The following is a 13,183-nucleotide window of genomic DNA, read 5'->3' on the forward strand; positions in this document are numbered from 1 at the left end:
AAGCACATGGCCTGACTATGTGCAGTACCACACTTGTGCAGGAGGGGGAATCAGTGACACAATCAAACTTGCGTGAATGAATGATAATGAGCATCAGTTACAAACGCAATGGGTCTAATGGAATACGTAAGATAGAACAGGTGACTGACAAAATGAATAGCCTCACTCAAACTGATCAGTAAACAAATAATTAATGAGAATTAGTTGTAACTAGAATATGTCTTAATAAATTAATGAATAAATAATCAAACTTATGCATTGGCTGTATCGGCACCAGTGGAGAGAGGTACTTGCACTCTGCTGCTGCTTGAAGAGGGGGGGAGTTATCCATGCTGAAAGAAATCAATGAAGGAGCTTTTAAAGGCGTCTGCTTTGTGCACACCGTTGCTGCTCTCACACAACACAGTACAGAGTTGGAGTACAGGCCCAGCTGTCTAATATGCTGTCTGGCTCTATGACAAAACAGCATTTCAAAAACAAGCCTAAAAAGGAAGTGCCAAACTAGATTTTAGCTCGGACGCAGCCTTTTCAAAACGCCCTTGACATTTCATCTCTTCAGCTTTTGTCGTTTTGCTGTTGCCTGTGCCCTGTCTGTCGCTGGTGCACGCTCTGCTGTGATGTTACAAATTCAGCCCAGAAATATGCATCAGGACATCGTGTATCCTCTCTAATTTTGCTGCTGATTTTTTTGGGCAAATCTTTTTCACTTGAGTTTGGGAAATGATAATTGCACCGCTCCAGATGGCTCACATATCGTATTGCTGTTGGCAAGGCATGAAAGAGCTTTTTGCCTTTATCACACAATGAAATCATTTCGGCGAGCAGACGCGTCAGTCTGAGGCTATTCTTAAACATGCGCTCCTGTAATCACACAGTCACTGGAGGTCCGAGCCACACTTGGGAAAGGCCTGGGCTGTGTAAGTGCCAGTGACACTGATGGCAGTCAGAGAGAAACTGCCTCCGCCTCACTTCCTCATCTCAGAGGACAAAGCCAAAAGAGCTTAAGGGAGGAGGAAGAAAACAGCAGGGTTCATGTCCTCAGCGGCTCGGTGTAGGCTGCCCTGCAGGGAGTGGTTATGGGGGAAAGTGTGTGTGAAAGTGAGGGAGTGTGTAAGTGTGTGTGTGTGTGGTCAGACGTTATGCCACATTGCCCTGTCATCATTCACACACTCTGATGTAACGATGATATCAGTGTGGTCATGCACCACCAGACCTTGTTCAGCTTTCTTCAATGGCAGCAGGAATCTGCATGTTACCTGCCCTCAGATGTATACAGTTACAATGACTGAAGTGTGTGATACTGGAGTGACTTTGAGTCCATTATGATCTTGGGTCCATTAGATCTTTAAAGGATTTACTAAATAGTGGAATATTTACATATTATATCCATTTTGATATTTTGTTTTTACCATCAACTTGGTATAATTTGATATGTACCACAGTTCTGCGTTAATGAGCCAAGATTGTTCTGAGATTAAATGTGTGGTTTACTCTGAGCTTAGCTGTGTACAGATTTGTTCTGTGTAACTTTTTAAAATTAGTTTTTAGCTATGTCAATTTGCATTAGATTTGTTCTGAGCACTATGGACTGGCCAGGACTTGGCGATACGATATATACAGATACGATTTGATATATCACAGTATATTGCAATGCTATAAGCAAGGCAATATATTGCAAATGTTTAAATAAAAAATAAGAAAATCTGTCATTGTGTAAAAGACACACTTTTATCATATTTATAGAATCTGTATAAAAAGGGGTTACATTTTATCCAATCAGTGGAATCCAATGACATAGTGCACCTCTGCCCTTTATGGGTTGGGGTTTAAACACAACACTAAATGAACCACTGTGTGCCACCAGTCTTTAACTGAAAATTAAGAATTAAAAATCAATACTGTGTTTTTGAGTCAATATTCTATTGCAAAATAAAAAATATCACAATATTTTATGTGATACAATATTAGTATGTTATTATACCCCTAGAGAGTATACAGCAAATATCTGGAGTTAAAAATGTGTAAAATGTGTTAAATTGTCTGAGTTTATTCTCCAAGTTAGACTACAAGTTGAGGGGAACTCTTTGCCAGTGTAGTATTTCAAAAATTATTCCAAGGTGATGAGGAGCGTGACTTAGCATCCTTTATTTGCATAATGGACATGTCCTCCAATCCTAGCTTACTATAAGTGTCTTGCCCACTAGGGCTACTTTCCTTTGGGTATTCTATTATACTTGTGGTTGTTTGCCTGGCAACATGTTATTGGCTATAAGAGCAAATTACCATCATCTGTACTATAAAGTGTAACAAAAAGTCTGGCAATGCACTGAGAACTGCAATGTAAATAAAGTTTCCCATGCACTGGAAAAATACACCTGGCACACACTTGTTAAGTATAAAATTGTTATTGTGATCAGTGATGATGCTTATTGTTGTCATTTTCTCCTAAATGTTCCAGGGTTTTAAAATATTACAATGTTTTTAATAATATTAGTTTAATAATACTATTTTTTGCATTAATTGTTAACAGTGTGAAGGAGTTTATGGTAAAATTAACCCCAGCTGAGAGCTGGAGTTAAAAGGCCAAACTCCCAGAAAAGAGTTACTTTAACTCTGTCATAGAGTGTATTCGATGGTTACACATATACACTTAAAATGAGTTGATATGAACTCTCAGGGAGTTTATAAAAAAAAAAACAGATTTTTCTATGTAGCTGTGAATTGACTGATTCTGAGATTAGCTCTGTACTGACTTTGTTGTGAGACTAGCTGTGTAACGACTTATCCTCACATTTTCAAGAGTTGAGAAGGAGGCCCACAGAGACTGCATTTGCACAGGGCCTAGAAATTAGTTGATGGCACCTGGCAGACATGAATGTACACACACAGTGCACACACTGGGCACATACTGCACACTGGAGTGTCACTTTTCTCTCCCTCTTGGGATGCTGGAGACCAGTTGGCTGCGTATCTAAAGGTGGAAACGTGCCATAATCGGCGAATGTCATTTTTCACCAGACGGTGTGAGTTTACAGATGTGCTGTCTGAGGACTACAACAGTGGTGTTACACTGCTAGGCTGACAGCTTGGCTAATTCGCCCCACATCCTACTGAAGACAGTCGCAAGACAGCGGTAGAGGCAGCACAAGGGACTCAGCTGACGAAGGACAATAAGGGCACTTTTAATATTAGATCCTATTAAAAGCTCACAGTCTTTAAGGTAAGTTTGCAAGACATTTAACAGTAAAGACAACAAAAAAATGAAGAATGCTCAGAGGAATATTTATTTTGATGGAATATTTCTGTAAGCTTATTCTTAATACCCTAAACACCTTTCTCAATAGGATTATAATTGTCTTTTATCACAAACTTAGTTTTCTAACTGAGTCACTGGTTTAAAGCTAAGAGATTTTCCACATTTTCAGGGATATGAAGTTTTTAAGATGGCTTGTGGTGTTGTGGCTATGGGTGGCAGAGACCTTGGAAATCTGCCCAGAATCTTGCAAGTGCACCCAGAGAACCAGTGCGGAGAAAACTGAAGTCAACTGTCATAAACGAAGGCTTCAGCACTTTCCATCAGACCTACCGGAGGACTCTTGGATCATAAAAATGGGTAAGCAATGATGACTGATGGCTCAGAGAGATTTGAAGTATGCACAGATAGGATTTGAAAATGTCAGAAATAAAAATGATCCCTCTGTAAAGCAACAGACGAAGTGCATGAGCTTAAAGAAAAGTTAAATGTCAAATGTGTTCATCAGTAACCCATTCTGAAAGCAAAGTCATTCTGTGTGGAGTAAATCCTTTAAAGTTAGCTGATTCATTTTTGTGAGCTTATTCCTGAATTTTGATTTACATATTAACTCACAGTAAGTAGTATTATGCACATTTACACAAACCAGATATTATATTTGTCGCATTTCACCCATATTTGCTTTTGATAGTTTGGTAAATAGTGTTTATATCCCTAAATTTAATCCAAATTTAGATTATGAGAGGGGCAAAAGTATTGAGATCTTCTCATTCACTGTATCTTTTGAAATCTAGGGTATTAAATAGAGTGTATCCTGATTGTGTTGGGGTAACTGTCTTTACTGTACAAAAAATACTTTGTATTAGATTTTGGAGCACTGTTTGAGGATTTGTGATGAGCATTAGTCAGGTCTGGATGTTAAATAATTACTACCCTACCTCATCCCCAACTGCCCAAATCATTGGATAGGCATGGTGCCAATTGGTTCATATTTATCTGCTCTATACCGTCATTTTGTACTGGCAGAAGGGTTTCCACAAACATTAGGATGTAGGGGGGAGACACACACAGTAACATTTCTATGCTGGTTAAGCAGTCTTGAGTAGAACATAGTTTTGTTCGTTTTCTCGTATGCCACTGGTAGTATCATTTGACATGATCAGATTGTGTATGTCAATTTTCACCTACATTATTTAATTTCTTAAATACTTGAATACATTTCTTTTAAGTTTTTCTTTAGCAGTATTAAAGTATAAGGGGATACATAGCAATAGATTTACAGTTAAGCTTCCCAATGAAAACCATCATAAAACTCTATAATATCCTGAATCATTTAAAATTGTTACTATATATTTAACTTTTTATTATATGTCAATGTTTTATGCGCAGATTTACAATGATATATAGCAAAACTTGTACCTCCAAAATTGTGATTTTACAGGAGAAGGGAAAATGTAAAATGAAACACAATTATTTGAGAGCAGTTCTACTGGTCCATTGATCCAGAATTATGCACAAGCATATAGCAGCTACAGGGTTAAATGGTGAAGAAAACTAAGAAGTAGATACATGTTTTTTATTGACAATTAGTGATATAAAGCTCTGGAAAAATTAAGAGACCACTTCAGTTTCTGAATCAGTTTTTCTGATTTTGCTATTTACAGGTATATGTTTGAGTAAAATTAACATTGTTGTGTTATTCTATAAACTACAGACATTTATGTAAATCCCCCCCCCCCCCCAAAAAAAAAATTGTCATTTAGAGCATTTCTTAGCAGAAAATGAGAAATGGCTGAAATAACAAAAATGATCCAGAGCTTTCAGACCTCAAATAATGCAAAGAAAACAAGTTCATATTCATAAAGTTTTAAGAATTCTGAAATCAGTATTTGGTGGAATAACACTGGTTTTTAATCACAGTTGTCATGCATCTTGGCATGTTCTCCTCCACCAGTCTTACACACTGCTTTTGATTGACCTTATGCCACTCCTGGATATATATACAGTATAAGTATAAAAATATAATACAATGCGTAAGTCATATCAGTACATATATATTTTTAGCATTTTACCATTTAGATGAATTAGATTGAATTACCTGTGTTTTACAACTGTCTGTTATAACTTGCCCCTCAGTCCATTATACCTACCTATGGGGAAAGTTTTAATGTTTACATTTGCATCGCTTTTAACGAAATAGTTCATAAATGACAGGTGCTGGAAACAAAGTTTACACATTTAAAAATGTTAGGTATTTTGCTCAAAAACCTTGTGTTAAATCGTGTACTGATCTTAAAAAGAAAACACAATATTTCACTGGAGAAAGTAATCTCATTTAAAGATTTGAGGAGTAGAAATGCTTTTAAGGCAACAGTTTCATCCTGCTGGAGGGACATCCAGGCTGATTAGGTTAGACACAGAAATGCGATGATGGGCAAAAGCAATCTCTTCTTTTCTTTATTTGTAAGGTGAGAACTTACTCCAGGAACTCCCAGCCAACTTCCTAACATCTCTCTCCAAAATTGAAAGCGTGAACTTGGAGCGGAATTCGTTCAAGTCAATAAACCCTCAGGCCTTTTCTGGTGCCAGCAGACTTATGCTTCTGAACCTGTATGGAAACCAGATAACCAGCCTCCCCCCAAAGGGCTTCAAAGACCTCCTCAACCTCCGCTTCCTCATGCTGGGCCAGAATCAGATTGCCACTGTCAAACCTGATATGTTCACAGGCATGAGAAACCTCTCGGATCTGGACCTGCCCATGAACTCTCTCACTATGCTTCCTCCCAATGCCTTCAAACCCCTTATTGCTCTCAAGGTGCTGGACCTTGCCTTGAATCGTATTCAGAAGATCTCACCCAAAGCCTTTTCTGGACTTGAAGAGTTGCTTTTTCTCAACCTGGACAACAATGGCCTGAAGAATATCCAAGCTGGGACTTTTAAGCCTGTGAGCAACCTAGAGATGCTGGTGTTGGACAACAACCTTCTCTCCACAATGACATCATCAACACTGGAGGGGCTGTCGAACCTGCAGGAGCTCTATGTGAGGAGCAACCAAATTGAGAAGCTGCCAGCCGATGTATTCCGTCACACACCCAAGCTTAGCCAGGTGGCATTCACTGGAAATCGACTTAACACCATTGATGGCAATATGTTGGCCAACATGCAGGGTAAGAATTGATTCCACATTCCTACTGTACAGTGATGTGTTTCATAAGCTTCAGATCCCTCTAGCAGCAGTGGTTTGCATTTTGTGTAATGTTCCAGTACTAGAGATAACAACATTGAGGAGTTCTGTGAAGTTCTGAAGACTGTTCAACACTCTGAGAAAATTCCTAATGGGAGAAATAAGATGAAACATGCTAAACTAAAGAAATATATGAAGAAGTCTCTAGGATTATGTTTTGCTTCAGCAAGAAATATCCTCGTAATTCTCCTGTTTTAACCTATTTCAGGACTGAAAGCTGTGTTTCTTCACAACAACCCGTGGAGATGTGACTGCAACATTAACTCTCTGGTGTACTACATTGCTCAGACCAGTGCTAATCACGCTGCTCTGGAAAGGCTCAGGTGTGTAAGCCCAGAGGAACACCGTGACAGACCTGTCCACCAACTCAAGTCTGAGGACCTTCCCTGTCGGGCCTAGATTTAAGATATCATGACATAAATGTTCTGCAAGTAGGTGAGAAAGCGATAATAGCATAAGATTTTCTGTAATTGAATGGTAATGCCTTACATAACTCTGAGCACAATGACTTTGACAAGACAATGATAGGGGAACCCTTGCTACAGATAATCGGCATAATTTCCCTCCCACACAAGCCGGTTATTTTCAGACCACCCGGAGACATATTACTACACAATATGCTCATTTCTGGTGGCTCATCTCCTCTCTTCACGCAGCATTATCTATGGAAATGATACTTTTATTTTGTCTTCAGAAACTGCAACATTGTTTTTTGCTAACATCTATCTATCTATCTATCTATCTATCTATCTATCTATCTATCTATCTATCTATCTATCTATCTATCTATCTATCTATCTATCTATCTATCTATCTATCTATCTATCTAGATCAATATTTGTCTAATGGTATTTAATTCACATAAGGTTATTAGTCAAAGAGAATGAAATCACTTTAGTAATGGTATGGCTAGTAAAGGTATGAACAAATAAAACTAATATAGGATTTCTCATGTTCTGCTCATATGATTAATTAAGGTTAATTGGAGGTAATTGTAGTATTACAATATCAATTAATATGTACCTATAGATGTAAATTCTCTCCGACTTCATGCAAAAATAAACACAACATCACCTTGAAATCGTCAATGCTTTTTTTGCACAAGTGGTCTTTGTGCGAGTCAGTGAAGCTTAAAGAAAATAAATAGAGGTTAGAAAATCCCCAGTGCTCGCAGGCAGACTGCAAAGTCCTGCCACCACCTGAGACGGAATTCCTCATCGGATTGTTACAGCTGAATAAGCTCCCATTGAAATCGTCATCCTACCTCCAAATTCCACCCAGGGCGCTGAGGCAGCAGGCCCAGACGCTGTGATGGGATTTCAAACGCTGGAGAACTGCTGCAGCCTGGACTTCTTTTTTCCCCCACACGTCTAGTTGCCTCAGGTGTCATCAAAAATAATGCAGATTTATATACAGAAAATAACAATCCTGCAAACATTTAAAATGACTTCAAGTGATAAACAGCATCTTATAAATAGCTGGCAGTTCTTTGGGGATATAGATATCCTGACAGTAGCAATAGCAGATCTGGGTAAAATAAAAAAAAAGGTGTTCACTTAGTGAAACTGTACTGAAGGCCAACATTCATAAGGCTACATGAGACCTACATTAGACAACTGATATAAAGCCATGTTACTTTCATAAAACATACTAATTCCATAAAGTCATAAAGGCTACTGATGTCAATATAACTGATATCATATGTAAGAGTATCCTTAACAAGTTTCACTATTACCACAAACCAGTATCACAAAATATATGTAATTAGCACAACATTCTATACACATGATAACAATAACAATAAAAGTGCACCTTACATGACAGTTAATGAAGTTACAGTACCACAGATATTCAGTTTTATGTTTTATATCACAATATGAGATTTGTGTGATAAGCATATAATAAAGTGGGTGGAGACTGTACAGAGGAGGGGACTTTGGTTCAGAGCTCATGTAGTTTCTGCCTAAAGCAGAAGAAGGCCAGGCCTATTATGATAGAGAGGTAAGGGAGATATAGGTTAAATAATAAAAAGTGGAAATAGGATCCTTTACATTAGATTGGGAGGCATTATTTTACACTCTTAGCAAAAAAACTGTCATAACAGTGGACGAACAGGATTCAAGGATTTAATGAAAAATGTATCGTCATTCACATCACATGTGGTATGGTCAAGTTCCACCCAAAGAGCAATTATTATGTAAGAATATAATAAAATATAATAAAATATAAAATATGAAGCAAAGAATACAGAAGATAAATATAAATAAATATAAATAAGAGTAGTAGAGAAGAGTAGAGTAGCAAAGGGTAAAAAAGCACCATTTGGGTGCAATAAACATTCAAATCTTACTAGACAAAGACATTGTTACGCATTCAGATTGTTCTTTAAATTATTTTCTTGTACAGAACTACTGATGTCAAAACCCTCACAGCCTTTTCACCGTCCACTTTATGTGAATCTTATTCTTATCTTATAGACTTATAGGAAACAGGTTTTCTTTTTTTAATAATAAATAAAATGTCTCAATTTGGTATATTAATGTACTTTAATGGTACTGGATATACAAACTAGTTTAGAAATGCATCATTTTGTATTTTATCTAATAGTAAAAACATTATAGAAGACTTTGAAATATACAAAAACAAAATTATAAAAAAATTTGCATGATGGAATGCCAAAGGTAAATGTTTGATATTTAGACTTTAACTGTTCTTTGCTTAATGAAGAGCTAAAACAATCATGTCTTTGTTTTGTGTGTGATATAAAATGTCTATTTTTCCTCCTTTCTTGTTATGGAGACTATTGTATAACAATTTGATATTAAACTACAGGGATCTTCATTAAGTAGTTTCACTTACATAGTCAGCTGCTCCTTCTAAATTAAAATTGACTGATCTCTCACTTTCAACTGACGGTGGATCATTTAAAGACGCTATTCAAGATTCAAAGAGTTTATTGTCGTGTGCACAGTAAGTAAACAAGTTTCCTCGTACAATAAAATTCTGTCATTGCTCTGCAACAAGTACGCCACATAAAGAGGAATGTGGAAAAATACAATCAAGCAAGAAATAGTTCACTTACAGAATATAAATATTAAATCAGCGTTACATTTTGCAATATGTACATGATTACATTAATGTGATGTTGATATTAAATACAAGAAAGAACAAAGAGCAATGAGATATGACTACTATAAAACACAGATTGGATGTATTGTAAAACTCTTAACACATCAAATGCTCATTGTTTAAAAATATTGAAAGTAATCTGACAGCCTTCAGCCTTTTACACCTACGTGCAACTGAAGGGTGCGATGGTGCAAGTACAGGGACAGGGCCACAGGCAGGGACAGCAGAAAAGACAAGATGGGGCCATATGTTACACTCAAACTGAGTTTGCAGCCTGTAGTTCTCCAGTAAAGTGGAACTGATTACAACAGTTGGGGCAAAATGGTTGGCAATTAAAACCTTCAATGAAACAAACAAGTTCAAATGATGAAAGTGAAGATTTGGATGTTAAAAAATATAATTGTGCATCACATAACGAAGATCATAAAGCAAGAATGGAAACAACAATGCAAAGATATTTCTCTGTTTTAAAGATTTGCTATATTAGCTCTGCTCTGCTTTTATTAATTAAATTTGTTTAATCCACAGTTGCTAAGATCAATTGGGTTAAAATAACGTTTCATCATTCACAATATCAATGATAATAGTGTTAAAAACTCAATTCATATTGTACATTAATTTTCCCTGACCTAATTTCTATGACTTGTCCTTTGTTCTTGTTTTTTCTAGTTTTGTTTTATTATTTAACATTTTTCATTAGTGAATTTGTGCAATTGACCCCAAAATTTCTTATTTAAGAAGGAAATTGTACATTCATGACATTCACAATTCACAATATCAAGGTACCTTCACTAAGACATTTTTCAAAGGTTTTGAACTGTTCTTTTTCTATGTGTATCAACAGGCCTAAACAAAAGCATCATCTTAATGTCTTTGAAATCCAGACCAATTTCACTCTACAGATTAAGATAAACTTTACAGTCCTACTATAATGATGCTATTTGTTTTTGAGAACTCTATACTGGAATAGAACAGAATGCTGTTGTAATGGATAGCTCATTACTGTACAGCCTCATGCTGTGGGGAGCCTGATATTTAATAACAGTTCAATTTTTGTTTAAAAATATATATTTTTAATAATAGTTACTTTTAGAAAGTATTAACAGTATAATTTCACCCGTGTTCCACTAGAAGGTCTTAAAGAAGAAATCTAAGCAGAGCTGCCAAATCAATAAACTCCACTTGTAATTATTGAATAATTGAATATTGCACATCTATTAGGGAGATTTAAGGATTACAAAGAGGGTAAGGTCGACTAAATTTACATCTATATTGAACAATGCTCTGATGACCACACATAAAAAACTAAATATAAACTGCACTTATCTTGAGAATTAGCAATAATCAGTGACGTGCAGAATCTATGGCCCAATGTATTTGAGCAACTGCCCTTTTGCCGTCCTTGACTGATATTGCCCTTCCGAGGGAGGGGAAAAAATAATATATGCAAATATGATTTCATATTTCAACAAGATTTTCTTTATAATTCATAGTTTTGATTAAAGTTTCGTAAAACAAAGTTTTTAGAGTCACTAGAAAAAAAAATAAAGCACAGCACACGACCGGGCGGCGCTTCAGGCGACTAGCAGGAGTTTGAAGATGCCTTGGGAATAGAGCGACTGCCCTGAAGGTGAGCTTGAAATGTAGCCTTCACAGTATTACAAGACATGATCTCAATCAACTTCTCTAAAATCCGATGTCGTCGAGTTTAGGATGTTTAGTGATCCTAAATAATCTGACAGCACCTACTGTGCCACGTTTAGATAGCAAATAAAAACCCACAGCCAGCTAGCTTGCAGTCAACGCTTTGACATAAAGCACTATTCAAATTATTCACATGCACGTTGTGTTCGCAATGCTCACGGAAAAGAGACGAATACAGGAGAGAGAGAGAGAGACTCTTTTTTTTGGGGGGGGGGGGGGGGGGGGGGTGCCCTTTCTTCAGGTTAGAGCAACTGCCCTTCAAGATTCCTGTGCACGTCCCTGGCAATAATACTTAAGCAGAACTGCTTCAAATAAATGTACATACTAGAACAAATTGAGGCTGGAATGCTGTTTTTTAACAATATATCAGTTTCACTCTGTAATTGCAGTATATAAACTGGTCTTCTACAGCAATCACACCAATCTCTTCAAAAAAACATTATCTATAATTAATCTGCCATCAAAGTTGCTAAGCTAATGATGATAATGCAATCTCACTGTCAGACGGCAGAGCTGGCACTTTGTAATTTTGATTTTGCAGCGTATCACCCAAATCTCGGCTCTTTCCCTGTGGCAAAGACATGCAGCTGTTATTGCCTCCCCCTCTGCGTGAGAGAAAAGCACACTTCTCGCTGCCTGCCTTCTCCATGAAGTGATATTTAATTTAGAAATTTTTTGATAAGGCAAGCCGCTTGCAGTGAAAACTGGAGTGGAATAATAATGAAGGCCGGGATCCACTGGGGCTCACAGCTAAACTATCAGGCACATGTGTGTGTGTCAGCATTTTCAGAGCTGCTTTGCTGTGTTCTTTCCATGCCAGGAACTCGCCGGCAGAACTGATAAGCTCTAATTCAGAGCCTAATGCAATATTTAATTGTAAGACGAGAAAAATTATTCCAAACTTGCTCCTCTCTCAGACGCCTCACTGCCTGACTAAACTCCTGATAGACTAAAGGAAAGAAGCACCTGTTAGAGGACATCAAAGTCCAGGTGTTCCAAACCTCCCTCACACCACCAGTAATTAGAGTCCTCACTCAGAATAACATGCATTTCAGGTTCCCATTTATACAGCTTCACCTTTTTCTTCGTCTTCTTCTTTTTCTTCTTCTTCTTCCTGCCTGTCAGAATGCTTACAGTCCAAAGCCTTCTCTATTCTACACTGGAACTGGGTGTCTAAGGTACAAAAAATGAGTGTCATACAAACTGCTTGTTTAAATTCTGCCACATATTCCTCAAAACACACTGAGATGTTACGTAGACTCATACTATACTCTGTATTTTTGTCCAGATTTAACATGATGTAGGAATGTAGCTTTCTTGGTGTTAAACAATAGATATATATTTATTTTATTGTGAGTATAGTCATGTGAAATTTGAGGTATGATCTTATCTGGACTTATCTGGCCCAATGCTTTTGATTGGCTGTTTTCTTTTTAATGAGAGTTATTTATTTACTCCACACACATCTTTCCACAGCAATGCTTAGATGATTTTATTCTTACCTGCCATTCATATCTATTGCTGTGATTAGATAGATTGATATTAAGATCAGAGCAAATGCTGATTTTTTAGACAGTTTTTGGGATAAACTGTTAAATAAATTTAATATTCAGCGGTCAAGGGGTCATACATATTAATAGTTTGGACATACCTTCTCATTTCTTTATTTAATTTATATTATATATTGTACATTAATATTAAAACAATTAAGGGACACATATGGTATTATCTCCTGACTTAAACATAACTCCTGACCTAAACATAACTGAGATGTGTGATTTGAGGTGATTTGGGATGAGCTGGAGCTTCATAGTGTGAAGGAAAAGCAGCAACTATTATTCAGCACCTCTAGG

The 13,183-nt window shown here is 36.9% G+C and overlaps 1 protein-coding gene across 1 annotated transcript; it reads left to right on the top strand.

Moving 5' to 3' along the window:
• Window positions 1–3,094: 3,094 nt before the first annotated feature.
• Window positions 3,095–7,567, top strand: si:dkey-1j5.4 (leucine-rich repeat-containing protein 15). Its single transcript, XM_007245407.4, has 4 exons — window positions 3,095–3,220; window positions 3,426–3,613; window positions 5,722–6,420; window positions 6,706–7,567. The coding sequence occupies exons 2-4, from the start codon at window positions 3,430–3,432 to the stop codon at window positions 6,894–6,896; spliced, it is 1,074 nt and encodes a 357-aa protein (XP_007245469.2). The 5' UTR covers window positions 3,095–3,220; window positions 3,426–3,429; the 3' UTR covers window positions 6,897–7,567.
• Window positions 7,568–13,183: the final 5,616 nt, after the last annotated feature.

This window comes from Astyanax mexicanus, chromosome 1 (genome assembly GCF_023375975.1).
Source record: "Astyanax mexicanus isolate ESR-SI-001 chromosome 1, AstMex3_surface, whole genome shotgun sequence".
Lineage (NCBI taxonomy): Eukaryota > Metazoa > Chordata > Actinopteri > Characiformes > Acestrorhamphidae > Astyanax > Astyanax mexicanus.

Excerpts from the sequence above, each read along its gene's own strand:
- si:dkey-1j5.4 (XM_007245407.4), top strand. The coding sequence starts at position 3,430 with ATGAAGTTTTTAAGATGGCTTGTGGTGTTGTGGCTATGGGTGGCAGAG. Across the intron at positions 3,614-5,721 it reads CTCTTGGATCATAAAAATGG|GTGAGAACTTACTCCAGGAA; the intron begins GTAAGCAATGAT and ends TTTATTTGTAAG. Across the intron at positions 6,421-6,705 it reads TATGTTGGCCAACATGCAGG|GACTGAAAGCTGTGTTTCTT; the intron begins GTAAGAATTGAT and ends AACCTATTTCAG.